The sequence below is a fragment of the Thermobia domestica genome, chromosome 3 (genome assembly GCF_964235325.1).
Source record: "Thermobia domestica chromosome 3, izTheDome1.hap1.1, whole genome shotgun sequence".
Classification (NCBI taxonomy): Eukaryota; Metazoa; Arthropoda; class Insecta; order Zygentoma; family Lepismatidae; genus Thermobia; species Thermobia domestica.
The window spans coordinates 127,540,217-127,560,138 of NC_137456.1; the positions used below are offsets into that span (position 1 = coordinate 127,540,217).

Consider the following 19,922-nt stretch of genomic DNA (forward strand, 5'->3'; position numbering starts at 1 on the left):
TAAAAACATACATCTACAAAAATTAATAAAAGTCACAGTGTATCAAGAATTTATTATGATATATATAAAAATTGCGAAAATTCAAACTTGAAAAAGGGTCAAAAAAGACCACTCGGTCCTTCCAGTGTTCTCTGGATATCAAATTTTGGTCTTCCGTTGCTAAACAAGTATTTACCACTTAACTACCCACGACTTTCATGTGTATTTTACACGTAGTTATACCTCTGATCTAAACTAATATGCCATTTATGATCTTCCACTTTTTTTCCATTTACTGTGCATTAAAAATCTCAAACAAATAGCTATATTTGAACTTCGTAATATTCTGTGTTTTTGTTGGTATAATGTAGTGGGAGTACTCATTACTTTAAAACTGTCAATAAATGCTAAATTAAAGTACGAAAAAATGTTTTTGTCGCTGACTTTTATTAAAAACATTTTTCACTTATGATCCGTACATGATATATTTACTATTCAGGAACGAATATCAAACTACACTATACACGTGGCCCATGCCAACAAACACAGTATTATAATCAAAATCAAACAGTATTTTCATGTGAAAATATTTTAACTTGCTCAAATAAGTTTCTAAGCCAAACTCCTTATAACAAATTTCAAATGAATAAATGAATAAGATTCTCATGTAAATTGCAAATTACTTAAAACTTTATTGGTATTCTTTTAACAACCTGTGTATTTGCGGCCACAAAAGCCACTAATGTACCGTTTGCGGCTATCACTTGCTACTGCTTCCTTTGGCAACGAACTGCTTCAAAATTTATTTGTTCTTGTAGCTTGGCACAAAGTCTGTCCTAAACACTCCAGATTGTTTGAACTAGAAAAGTAAAACAAATGTGTTCATAAATAGCATCGTTATAACAACAACAATAATAATAATTTAGAATGAATTTATGTCTACTTTAGAGCTCTCAAATCAATTACACCCAACCATAAATTAAGGAGTAATTTGCACACAAAAGACACAAGGTAACCAAAAAAAAGTTCTTGTCGTTTTAGAGCAGTGACAAAGAGCAATATAGTGGACTGTACGAACCTTTAAGTTTCGAAGTAATCTACAGTAACATCCAACTTCTACCAACGTTCATGCAACTGCACAATACCCTAGTAATAAAACTCGGCGGCCATGGATGCAACGAAATCCGTGAGTGAGTTCCGCAGGTCTCCCTCCCACGTAGGTGGTTGTCGAGGGAACGAAACAAGGTGGTAATCTGCTGCTGCAAGGTCTGGTGAACATCGTGCATAGCAGTGTTTCCCAGCCAAATTGCTGAAGGGTCTTCCGGGTCCTCTTTGCTACATATGGCTTGGCATTGTCGTGCAGGAACAGCACATCCCTTCGATTAACCAGTGCCGCCTCCTTCCGCAATGCAAGTGCACCCTTTGCAAGTGCTCAGAGTAAAGGTCTGACGAATTGGAAGGAACTCGTAATGTCACTTATCGACAATTTCACAATACAAAGAGCATAACCTTTCGTAGGTGCAGAGGGGTCTTGAAGTGAAGAACAGGGTTACGTCTGTCTGGTGCGCTTGGGAGTGTTATAGAGGACCCACTTATCGTCACCAGTAAGCAAGCGATCAAATATGGGTGCGTTCAGGCGCCGAGTAAGCAAGGACAAACAGGCTGTCACTCGTTGTTCCTTATTGGCTGCCGACAATGTGTGGGGTACCCACTTGCTTAACTTGTATGACTTCCCTATCCCATGAAGGTGCAGTCTGACTGTTGCAGCGAAAATATGTAATCTTTCTGCAAGTTAATCTCATAATAGACCACTGTCCTTCTCGGTGGCTGCTTTCAGGGCCTCGTGATCCAATACACGTGGTCGTCCACTGCGAGATTTATCCACAAGGCTCACATCTCCCACACAGAATTTCTGGAACCAATGCCTGGCAGCAGGGTTGGCTGGTTTAAACCAAAAAACAAAAAATGTTCGTAAAAGTGTGTGTTTGTAAAATCTTGATGAACACACATTTGTGGGTTATCACGTTTCACTCCCGTATATTATTCGTATTATATTCAGACCTAAATTCCCCATTCATTACTCACAAAGATTATACTACAAAAGCAACTTCTTTTTACAAGTTTATTTTGTGATTTTTTGGTAGTTATTATTATTTTTATATAATTGCAATCGAAGAAAAATTATAAATATTGTTTCGTTTCAATGTTTACTATTGATAAAATACATCGAAAATGCCGTACTTTGTGTGTGTGTGTGGGGGGGGTCATACAGACCCCACGAGAGGCATTTAGTGAAATAAGTATCTTTGGTATCTATTTATGTATAAATGAGTTTGAGCCAAAGTGGACTCAAATAATTCGTATCTTTATTCACTTTTCTTATTGATATGCAGATTAAGTCGGTGTATTTCTTTAATTTGGACCAATAAAAATCGTTGTTAACTAACTTGAACTAAATTAGTTCTTCTGTACTCCGTAGTACTTTGAAATTGTTCATATGTAATTCTGTGTAATGGTTTCACTTGTGCAACTGTTTATCTTTTTGTCCTTCTGAAATGACTCTTGACTGTTATATTAAGAAGTATGTAAAGATCAGTATAACTTTTTTTTTTTTTTTTTAATCAGGATTCCTTCGTGAGTGAGTCGGCAGACGTATCGCATTTGTGGCCAATTAGTCCTGGTTCTGAGTTCAAATGGAGGACAATTTCTCTCGGATGTAACTCGAGAAGCGGTTTTTATTCCGCTTTAAGCTTATGTGACCCCTTCCAGCATAACCCGGTTCTTGCATAATAACATCAAGGCGAAACAAACTTATTTCTGTCCATATATATGATATGAATATATAGAGCAAATCTTTTAAACCATAAAAACCTGGTTTAAACCAAAAAAACCTGGTTTAAACCAAAAAACCAATAAAAACCATGGTTTTTGCCAACCCTGTCTGGCAGTGTGTTCGTTCATGGCATTCCTCCCAAATGCCTGGCATATGCAGAGATTTGACGCGGCAGCTGACACGCCCCACTTTAAAGTCATACAACAAACAACGCAAACAAGCTCCATTTCTCTTCGAAACTGTCCGTTTGTCGAGGAGACAAAAAATATCGAGATCAACTACATCAACCATAACCAAATTTGGTCAAAATATAGGGGGCCAAAAGTTAGGCACAGTGTTCGTTTTTGGACCCGATACTCGAACTGGAAGTGGTAAAAATTAATAATTTCCGATTTCAACGTTGATTACCGTAGAGCAAAGACGGAAATATATCAAGACAGTGGTTTACCTCACCAAACAAACAAACAAACAAACAAAAATCTCCATCCTTAACTCTCTACTAAAACCGGACGTGGTTGTAACGTTCTTTACAACTTCCGGTTTCAATATTGATCTACATAGAACAAAAAACGATATATACACAGTTAACGTGAAACTTTTTATTTTTTGAATCGCTTTAGCGTTCTAAGAATCGACATCATCATCTCTCTTAACCCTCTGTTCAAACAATATTTTGCAGAAACCACCACTTTCAGTTATTGATCGACATAGAACAAAAAGCCGCAATAGACAGCAAGATCTAGTTTTTTGAAATCAATTAAGCGTCCCAAAAATATATATAACCTCCATTCTAATCTCTCTACTAAAACCGTAAGTGGCAGAAATAAACGAATTCGTTTTAACGTTGATCGTTCGAGTCAAAACGGTAAAAAAAATAGCAAGAAGCGATTTTCTGCAATCAATTAAGCGCCCCAAGGATATATTCCATCTTTACTCGAATACCTCTACTAAAACCGAAAGTGTCAAAAAGTACCACTTCCAGTTTTAACGTTGATCGCTAGAGTAGAAACGTTAATAGTTAGCGAGAAGGGGTTTTCTGCGATCGATTAAGTGTTCCAGGAACATATTCCATTTCTACTTAAGCTTTTCTACTAAAACAGGAAGTGGTATAGATATACTACCATTTCCGGTTTCAATAATAATTGTGAAAATATCACTGCAAAAAAAAAAAAAAAAAAAAAAGCTTCACGTGGTGTACACATAACACTGCTACTTGTAAATAAATTTTTATTTTGTAAAAATTTTCTCAATTACGTTTTGATTTTCCCTCGTGTCTTCGAAATATTACGTTTGAAACCCGGAACCAGCCATCATAATTCAGATTTAACTGAGCCTATCTGGCAAATGACTGCATCACTTACTGCTGAGCTTCGCGATTTATGACTGAAATACACCTCCAATGTTAAGATAGGATGCACAAGAAAATATTTCTAAAGTTAACACAGCAAGATCTGTTCGTTACATTGGCGGATACAGGAAATAACTGTGTATATATATACACAGCACGTTCAAGCTACCTCAACTGAAAATATTCACCGTTGTTGAATTTGTTTTGTTTTGTTTTGCGACCTCATTTAACACAAACGATATGGAGGATGGGACTTACTATTAATCATGATCTGTGCTTCAATTCGGTGCAGCTGGCGGGTACACAGTCCACCACGCAAACATCCGAGCATAAGGTGTTCCCCACCACACTATATTGCCTACAAGAGAAATGGATTACAAGTCCAATCCAACGGCCCGGCCATTGTTGGATTAGTCCTACACATTACCAGCAATGGTGCGCCAGTAAGAAATTAATGGAACAAAGCCCTAAAACCGAAAAATTAGTCGCATTGCTGGTATCTCAACTGCTAGGGGAAGTATCCAACAAGTAATCAACTGAGATTGGAGTTCAGTCCAGTCCAGCCAGGGATGCCCAAAATCGGGTTTTAGGACGCAGGCCGTGTCCATAGTAATATCTGAGGGAAGGCAATTTTTCATTGAAAATAATACAATCAATTGTAGAATTATATATACATTTAGGGGATTGCACCAACGTCCTTAGCTGTGTGTGTGTGTTGGGGGGGGGGGGGGATGTACACTCCTGAGTCCAGGGAGCACGTTTTCCTGTTATTTCATCGTTATTCTGTACTTGCTGGTGCATATGAAACATTTTTTTTTTTGAATCCTCCATGTTGGGGACTTATTTATAATATATGTATTTCAAGGTACATCAAAGAGAAAAAGACAATTCTTCGCACCACAATGACACCATTCTTTACGTATTTGAATATACTAAACCACTCTCTAGGGATCTGCCACATGTTGATTCTTTTTTCTTTCTTCCTTTACTACAAACTATATAAAGACAAAGTATAGCGTGATTCACAGTTTTTATACAATACGTATTTTAGGATTTGTGAGAGACCAGACTACGCAAATACAGATATGTTAGATAAGAACCCCCAATAAATTACTATTTTAGACAGTTATTTATTTCCGAATAAATTTTTGAGCATGCAAAAAACATATTTTTACCTTTTTGATAAAAATGCTCTTCACGAGTTTTGCAAAATAAAATTACTTCGCCTAAACTTAGTAGTCCCAATATTCAAAGCTGAAGAAATCTAACTGAGTATATCTTAAAAGAAGAATTCAATTACACGTTCTAAATGTAAGTATGTCGGAAAAATTGGGACATATGTAAACTTAAGTTCTGAAAAGCTAGAAAGTTTAAATTGCTATTCGGTATTAATGTAACTATGTATGGTATCTGAGTTGCTAATTTTGCTACTTCATTCGTAAAATTTCATGCCAAGTATCTTTTTTCACCGTATAAATGAAGAAAAATAGCTGATTTCGTAATATACAAATTCCTCTTACACCATTATCGAACAAGGTATGATCTTATATTTAACTAGTTTGTGGTTTACTTACTGTAGATGCGCAATAAAACACCTACCAATGAATCAGAGTTTTTGAATCACACAACTGCATGTTTTCTTAATTACTACTTTTTCCTATTTGATTATAACAAAGTCTACAGATTCCATTTGACAAGAACTACCTGTTATATACTTACTACGAATGCTGAAAATAGGAAAAACGTAACTCCTAATGCTAGATGCATATTATACTTCTTCTGCTTAGAGTTATAGTCTTCTTGCCAGGAACCGCAAGGAACAGGCATTTCATCCATTGTTGGTTCTTTGTAATCAGCGGGACCTCCATATGCCACTGTACGACTGCTGCAGCGACCTTTGGATGAGAAACAATTGGAATCTTAAGATATATATATAACGCATAATTTATCTATGAAATGAAGTTATCAATCTCATTTCAGGGAATCACAAGAATGTAACTTGGTGGCAACCTCACAATATGGAAATAATTAAATAAATACTGGCAAATTAGTGATAGAACCATCGAACCAGGATCTCTCGCTTAGCATACCGATTGCTAACCAATCCTTCTCTAAATCAGTGTCTTGTCTAGATCATTCTTGACATTGTATTCAGACATTCAGAGAACACAAGTACTGTTTTGTTTGGTTAACGTCTTTACGCACATTTTAACATGTTAATGTTCACTTACTAGAGATAAATTATAAGTGGAAATATATTAATAGATATATATTACAGGTGAAAAAAGGAGGCGGTGATATTGGCAGAATGATTGAAGTGGGAGAAAATGAGAGAACTCCGAGAACACCCACACTTACGGCGTTTGTCAACACAAACTCAAATACCCCATGCACCAGAGACAAAAGTAACAAATAAATTTTATTATAAAGATTTTCTTATGATGATTCAAAATTTTAAAGATTCTTCTTACCGTGGCTGTATATTTATTTTGAATACTAATTACAGAGTTACTTGCTGAAGGACTTTACAGAAAATAAATTCCAAAAGTCTATCTGTTTTCCTGAAAAATAGATAATTTTAAGAGCCCAGCTTTAAAAAACTCGCCTTAAGCGAGCAGAATTATTCGGGTTTTGATTTAGTTTCTGCAATTTGTGATACTGACATTACAAGAAAATGTGATTTTACTTTGTTTCTTGAAATCTCTAACCTTTTAGAAACAGTTTCATCTCAATCTTCTATGCAAAAGACAAGTCAGTTTATTAGTATACCAGAAAACAGCAGGATGTTTTCAAATGTTTTTGCTTTTACTCTGATGATTTAGATGGGATTTTCATAAATTACTCCTTAGTTTCGCTCCAAACAAGATACCCGGACAAGGGCATGCTTTGGGCACACTCAATTTGGCAGTGATGACAATTAGCAAATCACGAGATATAGAGGGTTAATCATTTTAGTTATATTTCCCCTACTTCCATTGATTTTTTAAAATCGTTCTAGATTAAAAATATAAATTATGTATGAAATTTGCACTTACAACGAAATTTTAATATGTATACAGCATATCGTTCAATTTCCACCCCTGTCTGGCAAAGATGCAGACAAAATGATCCAGACCTAAAGGGAATTCGTAAGGAACTAGGGTCATTTTTTCGGACTTAGTCTCTGGAAGGCAGTCTAGGTTTCTGTGACCGGAAGTGTACCTAATACAGTTTTCAGAGTTGTGGTATTTTCAATGATTACACAGAAGCAACTTCTATATCAATCAACTCATCTTGATGAAAGAACGCGATTGGTATCGGAATTGGTCACCTTCGGTGCACAGTGCCTAAGACAGTTTCCGGGCGTGGCTTGCGCACCTATGTATGAATCAACTCCTCTTGACGAAAGAAAGCGCTCAGTACCGAAATTGGTTACTTCCGGTACACGGTACGTAATACAGTTTCCGGGAATGGGCTATTCCAAGCGATTGCACATATGCAACCTACAGTATATATGAGCAGCTCGGGCGAACATAATGGCAAGCGTCACTTTCGGTGAAATTGAGTTATTAGGTTGAATTCGCCAAAATCTCTCATATCAAATAATTCTTGACAAAGGAAAGCGATCTTTACTGGAATTCGTCACTTCCGGTACATGGTACCTAATACAGTTTCCGGATTGGAATATATTCAGCGATTGCGCAGATTAAACTTATATATCGATCAACCCGTCTTAGTGCGATCGGTACCGGAATTGGATAGTTTCGGTACAAGGTGCCTAACAGTTTCTTGGGGTGTGCTACATCCAGCTGCCGGACACATGCAACCCATATATCAATATCCCGTCACACGAAACTGTATTAGGTATCGTATACCGAAAGAGACCAAATTTTACCTACCACTTTCTTTCGTCAAGACGAGTTGATATATACAGACGTGTTCAAATTATTCGACTCACGCTCGAAAAATGCAAAATTGATGTAGGAGTCCTAATTTCAGAGTTCTGGATTATTTAATTTAATGGTTAAACCACCAATATAGGATCCTTCATTTGTTTACTGTACAGTTGAAGTGGTGATACCGTTGAACAGCAGATGGTATTAGTGAGTGGGGAAGATTTTGAAAGTGGTGCTTCAGTTCTAGATAGCTATTGTGGTTCCTATTAACAAGTTACAGTCTGAAGTGTTGTGGTTGCTGTCGTAAGAAGTTAACGACATTCAAAGCGTTGTGGTTGCTGTCGTAAGAAGTTAACGACATTCAAAGCGTTCAATAGTTCGAATGGGCCAGTTTAAAATGATCGTGAGTGTTTCGGTATCAATCTTATTCTGTGTAGTCCTGTAATTGCAGCATAAGAGCCGTTCCAGGTCAAACCAACCCAATTTGTAAACAAAATTTACCTTACCATCTCAGATTATTATGAAATTTTGCACAGGGGTACTATTCATATAGACTAAGAAAAATACTAAAGTTCAACTTTATATATCGACTGGTATTGAAGATAGGGCTATGCAAAGTTTGGAAAAAATGCTCAAAATAGCATGTTCAATGTATTTTGAAATTAGAATTGCAGCTCTCCTAATTGAGCTAGAGAGCTAATTGAGGTGTCATTTTACAGCATTTTTCATGCCCTTTTCTGTGATATTGAACATCATATTGGCTAATACAGAATTTGTTTCTTCAAAATCAAAATTTTACTTTAAAAGTTTTCAAAAAGTACATATTTTAAAATTTTGAAATTAATTCCATGAATAGATAGTATTGTTGTAAAGCACCTAACAAAATATGAATTTGGGATGATAATGGGTTCATCGTTTTAAAAAAAAAAAACTCGACTTTTCATTAATACCCTATACCTCGCTGAAAAATACAAGAATGCATCTCTTTTTTTACTTCTGAAAATAAATATGAACACTAACATGAAGAGTACAGTAATGGGTCTAAAACATATACTGACTTGTAATCTGCTCGTAATATTCATACCGTAAGACCCATTACACATCAGGGGTTACTTTGCACAAAATATGAAAACAGTTTCACAGTCTTCTGTCGGTAAAACCATGAACCGTAAAGAGGAAGTTTCAACTGAAACCGTAAGATAGAACAGCTAACTGTAATTTTGGCTATAATGTTGGCGGTTAACATCAGCTTTAATTACCCGGGAGGGTTCATTATTGTAGAGATATGGAAAGCAGTCACTGTATAGGCCGCCAAAATTTAAAAGATATCATGTACAAGATTTTCCGTCAAAGTCAAGTCAGTTTCGTAGAATATTACTGTGTATAATGAGACTTTGATGCAATAGTTGAAATCGAAATGTGAAACGTTTTAAAGTTATGAAAAAGGTAAAACTAGGAGAAGGCAGTTTCAGCTCTACTCGGGGTTACTTCGCACCGGTCCAAAATATCGCTTAGATAGGAAATTATTACTACTGGAATCTCCTGCATTCTAAATTTAGGTAAATTTCCTATTTAAGATGATGTCGGAATGAATTTCTTGGTGGAAAATAAATTATGAACAGTGGCGGATCCAGAAAAGTAGTTTCAGAGGCTTCACTCACAAAGACTTCGTTTTTGTTTAGAAATCACTAAGACTTTTGAGGAGGCTTGCAGCTTATACACATAGGAATGACTAACATTAGATTTTAAAAATATCACGAAATTTGGGTGGGCTTCAGCCTGAAAGTCCCAAACCCCGTAAATCTTCCACTGGTTACGGTTGGGATCATATTCTTGGACATAAGGAATAACCAAGGCAAATCAGTTCACAGGGATTTTTTTCTGTTCCTGCAGAAAATACATAATTTTCTTTACAAATATCGATAATTCAAACTAAGTACTGATACCAGTACCATCATTCTAGTATCAATATTTGTAGACTGCATGCAGTTTTGTGTAGAAAGTAAAATGCAAAATGTATTGAAAGGAAAACATTGCACAGAAACGTTATGTTCGTATGTTGAACATACTTTTTAGTATATTGTGCAAAGTAACCCCACCTATGGGGTTACTTTGCACCAAAGTTTATATTGCAATAACTATGGTCATAATGTTTACTAATGAACTTGCACTTATGTTTTCCTATATATCTAGCTATTGTATGTTTAAAATACACTGTTCTAAATCATTACGTTTGTAAGTTACATGCGATTTTCTTTACAATTGCTAAGTAACCCCGTCTTACAGTACTTTAAAACTAAGTTAAAATGCTGATACTTTTGAACTTTAAAATAACATTAATACAAGTTTCACAATTAAAAAGGGTTAAGTTTAGAGTTACCCCTCCGCTTTTTATAAAAATCAGGAAAATTTACAGGAGAAATGAGGTAAGAAATGATAATTTGAAGTTTTTATTTGATGTTTAGGAATGTAAGTTCGGCAGGAGAGTTATGTTTAATACGAGAAAAGATATGTGGAAGTTAGTACTATTTGCTGGATGCGGAAGCATTGCGGAAGGTTTCAGCAGCATGGTAGTTGTAAAATATGGCGAATATGGCGAACAGGTGTAACGGATGCGCAAAAATAATGAAGAAAACCTTTTAAATTTTTGTGAAACACACGGAGTACTGAAATTAAGTGAAATATAACAATGTTTAATACTTAAAGCACTGTTTTTTGTATGTTGCAAAGTCCAAGGGCAACTTCAGACTGGAGGGGCAACTCTAAACTTAAGCCATTAAAAATGTTACTGTAAATAAACGTGGTTTGTAAAAAGTATACATATAGCACTGGTACAACAGCAGGGTTGGCTGGTTCGAACCAAGGTGGTTTAATAAGCGAAGTGCTTTATATATATATATATAAAGGTGTAAAAAATAATGCAAAAATTCCACAAATCATGTAAATTTCACAGTAACGTTTTCACATATGTCGAATCATCTGTGTTAGTTGAATCTAATTTTCGCCTTGCAATTAAGGGATCCCGATGAGCCCACAAAGTTTCTCCTAGCTAGGAACCGAGTAGTGCTTCAGATGCCACTTCAAGTAATATGTCCAATCCTTCATAACCTCACTGCTAATGAGGACGTCAAGCCTAAACAAACCAAATGAACTGAAGCAGCGTTAGCGGGTAGGCATGAGTTCATTGCCAAGCAACAGGGAGCCTTCCTTAACAACACAAAAGAAAATCTCAAAGAACCAAAATTTGCTGTCATCTGTGATTTTTATGAAAATTATAGCATAGTGCTACAAGGTGAAGCACAGGGCTTCCACTGGACAAGCCAACAGGTCACAGTCTATCCTTTTGTTATATATTTCAAACAGGAAAACAAAGCTGAACATGTTATTAATTACATACTGGTTTCTGATTGCCTAGAGCACAATACAGTTGCTGTTTACATCTTTCAAAAAAAGATTCATATCATGTCTGATATCCAAATTTCAAAAACTTCCAAACAAGATTTTATTTATTTTTTCCTACGGGTCTGCCGCGCAACACAAAAATCAGAAAAAAACCTTTTGAACCTCTGCTTTCATGAGGCAGATTTTAAAGTGAAAGGAAAGTGGCAATCGGCTATAGCACATGGAAAAGATTAGGATTAGGATTTAGATTTCTGGACTTGCGGCAACTAAGATGGTTAGCCAGTCACGTTTGAGGGATAACGTCCCTCGGCGAGCACACCATCTGGGGAAAGGGAAGGAAGGAAGACGCCTGGGACTTATAAGTCAAGTACCACCCCGTTTGCCCATTTGTCAAGTACCACCCCGTTTGCCCGTTTTACCCATTTGCCTGGTGTGAATGAGGAAAAAACAGAAAAACCTTATTCGAGGTGGATGGTCTGAAAAAGCGTTTTACACTTTTTCGACCGAGTGCCTCCACCAGGAATCGAACCCGGGACCACTGTACATGGAAAAGAGCCTTCCGATTGAATACGCGGTTCAGTAAAGAGACTGGCAGCTCGTGCTAGTTTGCAAAGACCCTATGACAATCAAATTTAAACCCCAAGACAAATTTCGAGTGGGCAGTAGAAAACATTACCAAAGTAAACTTTGCCTACTCAACCCAAAAGGAATATACTGAATCTGGAATGTTTCTCGAATGTCGCATCGATCAAGCATTGACTATCAAAGAAACACAGCAATATCATGCATCCATCCCCAAAACTACATCAACATTATTGGTGAAACACTTTTCAGATGGTTTGCAGGGTTGGGAAAAGGAAGTGTCAAAATCTATAAATAAATTTCAATTAGAAGATGTAATGACTATGTCACTGCTGTCTATGAAGGAAATTGGTGGCTCGGGTATGATTTACAGAAAAATGAAGAACTTGAAGTGAAAATCATTTTTCTTCATCCACCTGGGCCATCTCCATCATTTTTATATCCAAGAAACGCTGATGTTTTGATGTTCACACTTCAAATGATAAACATGTCTTACTACTTATTCAAAGTTTTACTATGGGCTCATCTATACTCCTTCTTCAAGTAGGTGTTCATTTTTAATTTCAAAGAAGTGTAAAACTTAGCATTCTTGTGTTACTACCCTACGTACAGAGTATACTTGAAAAATCAAGTGTAAGTTTTGAATTTTTAAAACAATGAACCCATTATCACCCCAAATTCATTTTTTGACAAGTGCTTTACAACAATACTATCTATTTATGGAATTAATTACGTACTTTTTGAAAAATTTTGATTCTGAGTTTTAAAAAAATAATCTGTATTAGCCTATACGATTTTGTATACCACAGAAAAAGACATGAAAAATGCTGTAAAATGACATCTCAACCAGCTCTCTAGCTCAATTAGAAGAGATGTAATTCCAATTTCAAAATTCACTGAACATGCTATTTCCAAACTTTACATACCCATATCTTCAACACCTGTTGATATATAAAGTTGAAATTTGGTATTTTTCTTAGTCTATAGAGGGCATCTATGTACCAAATTTCACTAAAATATAAGATGGTGAGGTTAAGTACTGTGTTGAATTCATATGGAAAGACCCATAATGGGAAATCAAAAGACCTTTCTCCGCGTAAAATGGAAGTTAACAAAATACTTCTAGTGAAAATAAGATATATATACGGCAATACATTGCTAGTAGAGTTGAGATAGAACAAAAATCTGTGAGTAGAATCTCTGTTGAAATGAACAAGAGTCAAAATAGGGTTGGGAAGTGTAGGCGAAAACCAAAGCTATCGTTAAGAGGTATCAGAAAACTAAAAAGATTGGCTCTGGGAAACAGAAGTGCAACTTCTAATAGACTTAAGCGTAAAAATGGCAGAGTATTGAGCAGACATTTGGTCTGAAAGTGTTCGAAGGATTCTTTGTGCGGAGGGGATAAAAGCACACGGTCAAGAAAGAAAACAAAAATTAGAGTCTACTCCAATCATGGCAAAGAAGCGCCTAGAATACTGTCCTGCTGACGATTAGAGAATAGTGTGTTTCAGTGATGAATCATGTATCTTTGTGTCTAATGAATGTTCATAATATGTGCAACGTTGACCTGAGAGGAATTCAAATTGGAATGTCTTTAATAAACCGAGAAGCATCCTACTTCAGTCATGGTTTGGAGTGTGATCCCTGTCTTCGGGCCTGGAAGACTGTATATAGTAGAAGACAATGAAGCACGATTAAGTTCTTAGAAGAACTGCTTTCCCAGACTGCGCTCTGGTTTGATGACGTACAATTCATCTTTATGCATGATGGAACTCCACGCCGCCGGGCCAAAGTTGTGACAAAATTCTTCGAGGACAACGAAATTGGCATTCTTCCGTGGCCAGGCACTACTCCTGATATGAACCCCAATTGAAAACTTTTGGAGCTTCATGAAAGAAAAGCTATAGAAGAAGCACATTAGAACCAAACATCAATTGATCAAGATGATCAACAATTTGTGGTATCACGTGCTGAATTGAAGGCAAAATGTGCTAAACTCGTACATAGGATGCCACAAAAGATAAAAGACTTAATAAAGAATAAGGGATTTGATAAGAAATATTAATCTTTGTGTGAGAGATAATTTTTTTCTAAGTATTCCATTTCATTTTTTGTTTCCAATTTGGATATAAACACTTTATATAGTAATTATATTTGAATGTTACGTACGCATTTGTTTTATTCATAGTGAAAAGCATATGCCACACCCACTAGAAATTAGGGCAAAGTAGTAATTTGGACTATGTTCGAAAGTATTTTCTCACGTAATACTGTAAGAACACTAAAATATTTAGAAAGTGAATGTTAAGTCTAATAATTTGAACACGTCTGTATATAAGTTGCATGTGTGTAATTATTTCAAATACCACAACCCAGAAACTAATATTCTCACGCATCCACATCGTAAATGCGTGCAAGAATGTGTATAAAATAAAATCAGAAATACGTACATTAATAGAATAAGCACCATTAAATAAATGGAGGATTAAGGCCTACTATTCTGTCTTTACTACTTTATTTGGCTGTTGTACACCTTCTAACGTAACATGTATCAGCAACATTTGAAATACCTTTAATAGTTTCGTGAACTACATATTTCTTTGTTAATTCGGTGCAGATTCACAATACACCGTCAATATAATGAGTGAGTGCATATGAGAGAGGACTGCGTAAGATATTAATTTACATTGGTGGAGCATTTCTAAACAATTTAGGAAACCAGTATTTTATGCTAATAAGGTTACAAAGGACAAACCATTACAAGTGCTATACTACGGTTAAATTGACTGACTGCATACGAAAGACGACTGTGTAACATATTAATTTCTACGGGCAGTGTGCTTCTGCACAATGCAGGGAACGTGTACTTTATGTTGACTGGTAAAGAGTTACTAACCATGACAATTGCTATAACCTATAAAATTGCGACAAAAAGTGTTTTTTCGGTTAAGTGCCGAAGAGTAGGTCCAGAAATGCGAAAAATACGTAAAATTTACAGGAAAGAAAATGTTAATTGGTTATTTTTCATCAAACCCACGTCATATGTACGGAGGTATTTTCAAGTGTAAAATGCTGTGTATTGTTGGTACTATTTCGAGTGGACGAATGTTCACGTCAGACATTATAATGTAATGAAAAAAATAATTTCTAGCATTCAAAGATAGCAGTTGAATGTATGGATGTGACATTTCGATTGTGAGTTTTATAACCATCTATATTAGTGGGAGTTATTCGTTACGTTATGTGGAACAACACTCATTACTGAAAATGAGAAAAAGTGAAAGGAGGAATTAAAATTAAAGACATGGAGAAACAATTAAATATGCAAATGTGGACATCGTGTTGCTAATGTGAAATGTTTCTGAAAAAGTTGGCAGAGAAAGGTACTTTTTTGGAAGACACAGGAAAGTTATTGGGTTAACTGCCGCAGATGGTGGCTCTGAAATACAAAATTTACGGAGAAATGAACAGAATCAGACTAAATGTGACGATGAGAGTAACACATGTTATAAAGATCATTAATGTAGGATGATTATTAAGTGAGAAAACGTAAGTTAAATTGTGGACTCGATGTGTATAAAGATGCGGTATGAGATGAGGTGGCAGAGCATAACCTGACTGTATTTCAAACCCATTATGCTAACTAACTAACTTAGGATATGTATGCTGCTGAATTATCAAGAGGGTCAAGCTGGAACAAAACTGTATCCGTGGGTCTTCTAACCCACTTCGCTCGCTCAGCTATGTTTCGCAAGAAAAGTAATTTTTTTTTTTTTAAATCAATAAAGTTGTGTGTGCAAAGTGGACTAAATACTAAGTGACATTACATCACGCTCGGGCAATGCAACTTCAATGTAAATTTAACTTCACTCTTTGGGAAGACATGATATTTAATCGGCTTCATCATTTTAGTCATTAATTAATAAGTAGTGTATAGTTTGCAACACTTACAGTTCCAAGGTACCCTAATTCTGCGCAGTATTACTACATTGATGCATACAGGTGTAAGAAAGAGCTAAACAAGTATGAAAATAAGAAATGTCTGTGATTAATAGTAAATAGTGAAAATCAGAAATGAAACAGGGATAATTGTAGTTTAGATATATATGAAAGTAAGAACAGATAAGTTGTAATACAACGTTAAAAACAGATTCATGTGAGCTTTATCCTGGGCTGCCATCTGCGGCAGTTTAGCCAAGGTATTTAACAACCCAGTCTTTTAGTGACATCCTTCTTTACGCGCATAACCACCATCACTGATGCGTCTTCTCCATACGAACGTACCACTGACCCGCCCTTGCTCTGATTCGGTGAGGTAGCATTCGTGCTACTTAATGGCATCTGGCACATCTTGGTTAGTTTTCCGCAGAATACTTGGCTATTGTTTAGCTTTGGGGAGATTTTTTTTTTTTGGGGGGGGGGGGCAATATTCTATTGCGACTCGGTCGTTTGGTAGTTACCAACATTTAATTCAGATAGTATTGCTGAGCGAGCGTTAGCGAGTGAAGGTGGTTTGAAGCACCGCCGGACACGTTGTTTTCTACCTTCGTTTCCAATAATTCACTTGCTTCTCTCACATAAATTACTTTCACTTACCTTTACGGTTTGTACACTCATGTCCAAAATAATTGTTGCATATCTATAACGGTAATAGTATACAACAGTTCCTCATCGTGTTCCGTACTCGAGGATAGTTCTTACTCTTGCACCACATACAGAAATGGTGGTATGTCATGTACAAATGGTAATAGAACACATATGAAACACAGATCATGTTGTACTCACACTGGAATATGCAGTATGAGTACACCGTGATCTGCGTTTCTTATGTGTGCTATTACAACTTCTACATGAAATACCATCACGTTTGTACGTAATGCAACAGTAAGAACTATCCACGAGCACAAGACATGCAATATGCGTTCAAGCCCCCCCCCCCCACACACACACATAGTGAAATATAAAGTACAAGGGCACTACAGAGGCGCACATAAAGTGCACCGTACTCGAGGATAGTTCTAACTCTTGCACCACGAACAGAAATGGTGGTATGTCATGTACACGTTTCAGTCGATAAGTAAATGAAAGTCGCTTTGTTACCCATTTTCAAGTTCCTAGATCCTCAATGAATAATCCGTAAAAGACTGAACTTCGTGAGTTCTCGGGAAATGATGAGGAACTGTTGTATACTATATCCCGTTTTGGCCTCCCAATACTTAAAACAGTTACCGAATACTTTTTATGATATTTGTCCAAATGCGCAAGTATACTCGTATTGTTCACGAGTGCAGAATCTTTTACGGAATCATTTAGAGCATACAAGTGAAGTATTTTTTTCATTTGACCTGTATTGTAAATCTGCACGGTTAGTTCAATCGGCCTATGTTTAGCAGAAGGGGTCCAGCTCTTTTCTCTAAAAAATGTTACAATTTTGGTAATTTCTGTTCACATTCGGTTAGTTTAGGGTAGGGTTGGTTAGTTTAAGTTAGGTTAGGCTAGTTTAGGTTACGTTAGGTTAGTTTAGTTTGTTATATTAGTGTAGGAGTCCCGCATAATTTTCCAAAAAATGATAGAATTTCGCTTATTTCTACTAATATTACGTTAGTTTAGTTAGTTCAGGTTAGCTTACGTTAGTTTATGTTAGGTTAGGTTAGTGTTTGGTTACGTTATGTTACGTCTAAGTACTTGCATCACTCATTTCTCCTGTAAATTTTGTGTTTTCTACGTGCTTCTGGACCCCTTGTACTAAACATACCCCGTTCAATCTATACCATCTTGGAAAGTGTGAATTACTCAAATGTGCCATGCATTCTGCTGACAAAAGTGGTTCTTTAACACTTAGCAAGGTTTATTCTTTCGCCGACTCTCAGTAGTGTGCAATTATCTTAAGAAAATTTATATAAAATACTTTAATTTTTAATTCACTTAGATGGTTCATACAACTCATTCTAGTTGTACTATCCTCTACTCTTACAACTACCTTAAAACGAAATGGAACTACATTTCATTCATGATTACAAGAATATAACTACATAAGTATATAAACTACACTAGATTTGTACCGTTAATTGCTGCAGCTGTTCTCAAATGTGGAATTAGTCTTCCTACAATCATATTTTTTTAAGATTACAGAATCACTTTATTCCAAAAATTCTCAGCTCTCCGGAACCTGCAATCCCCTCTTGCAGAAGGCTGTTTCAGAGTAGAGAGGTTATCTAGTCCACCCTCTGATCGCCGGCATCTGCACTTTCTTGTAAATTTCAATCTGTTTTTGGTAGCATCAAAGATTTACTAATTAGGAAAAATATTTTAATCTTAAAGATACCAACTTGGAAATAGATATATTATGCCAGGCACAGTCCCTTCCATTAAACAAATTCTTAATCTAAAAAAGCATATATAGAAATCTGATACTATAAGTTCATATGCTATAGCTCACCTTTGCCAGGTTATTGTCATAAAAACACTTGAATAGACATTTATCAATGTTCACAAGAAAATTATAGTTTTTTTTCTTTTTTTTTTTTTAATCTACCATTGTAGGAACATTACTTTCCCTTCGGTTAATAACAAAAGTAATAAGGTAGTAGATAAATCCGAAACTTTGTTCTCGCACAATAGATGAAATTTCAATTATAATAAAACGGAACAGTGACGACGCCAGAGGTGGGGCAAGGGGGCGAGCGCCCCCTGGTGGCTACTCCTGCCCCCCTCAATGTCATCCAGACTGTCCCCCCAGACTCCTACAATCATAAAACATTCTACATATAGTATTTTATATCAGTATCATAACCAATCTCATTGTCAGATCGTACTACCTATACATTTACTATGTGGCAGATTAGTCCTCAAGCTTTCTTCTTTGAGCGTCTGGGTATGCACGCATATTTCTGTTTTCTAATTTAGCACCTTTTCCGGTAAATTTTAGTTACAGTTCTTTCTTATGAATTTTAGTTACTGTGCCTAGCGAACAATAGCAGATTTGGTCGACTTGTTTTTTTTTCTCATTGGATCAACTTCGATTAGAAACAAAAGAAAGGTAATAACAATTACATAACTTGTTTGTATTTATCCAGTTTTGAAGTTTTCTGTTTCATATTTTGTTTTATTAAAAGGTTCTATACTTCTATTTCCTGAAACATTATTCTCGGCTTTCAATATTCGGAGGATGGGCTTATAACAGCTTAATTTGCGACTACCAGGGCTTAATTTTTTGAAGGAAAAAAAGTTGTGTTTTCCCTTCCTTCAAATGATAATAATAATAAATGTATGGAATTAAATCGATTATTTATTTAGCTCCTAATAAAACGTATTGTCAGAGTGCTGATATAATTGGTATGTACTAGTGCTCCCTTACTTAATTTGTTTCAAAGTACTGACATGACGTCTACCATATTGACTAGAAATGTACGTGGAGCTGCTGAAAAATTCGTAGCCCAACCGAGGAGTGCACATGGAATGATGAAGTTTTATTTCCTCTACACTTCCCCCGAGAGTCAATATACTACCTTGTACAGTGCTCCAGTTTTGCAGAAGTTAAAAAAATCTGGAGACTTCCTCGCACCACTGTTCGTAACACTAGCCTTATCAGATCTAAAGTTCAATCATATCTAAGTTTGGGAAATAAACACAGGCAATAGTTAGACGGAGCTAAATCTGGGAAATAAGGATGATGATCTAGACATTGAAATCCTAGATTATGCAATGCTAATTGTGTTCGCAGGGATTCGATGGGCAGGTGTATTCTCTTAAAGGAACACAATTCCTTTCTTTTCATTTTCTGCGGTGTTGAACTTTGAATTTTTCTTTCAGTTCTGTGAGTAATGTAGAGATTCTGAATTAAATATCTGACCGTTGCGGAGGTAGTCTATGAGTGCGACTCCATACTTATCCCAGAAGAATG

General features: G+C 36.0%; 1 protein-coding gene across 1 annotated transcript; it reads right to left on the minus strand.

Annotated features, from left to right (window-relative positions):
• Positions 1-407: 407 nt before the first annotated feature.
• Positions 408-18,238, minus strand: COX7B (Cytochrome c oxidase subunit 7B). Its single transcript, XM_081751664.1, has 3 exons — positions 18,082-18,238; positions 5,880-6,055; positions 408-838 (listed from the first exon to the last, which is right to left on the minus strand). The coding sequence occupies exons 1-3, from the start codon at positions 18,131-18,133 to the stop codon at positions 782-784; spliced, it is 285 nt and encodes a 94-aa protein (XP_081607790.1). The 5' UTR covers positions 18,134-18,238; the 3' UTR covers positions 408-781.
• Between the last annotated feature and the right edge of the window lie 1,684 nt (positions 18,239-19,922).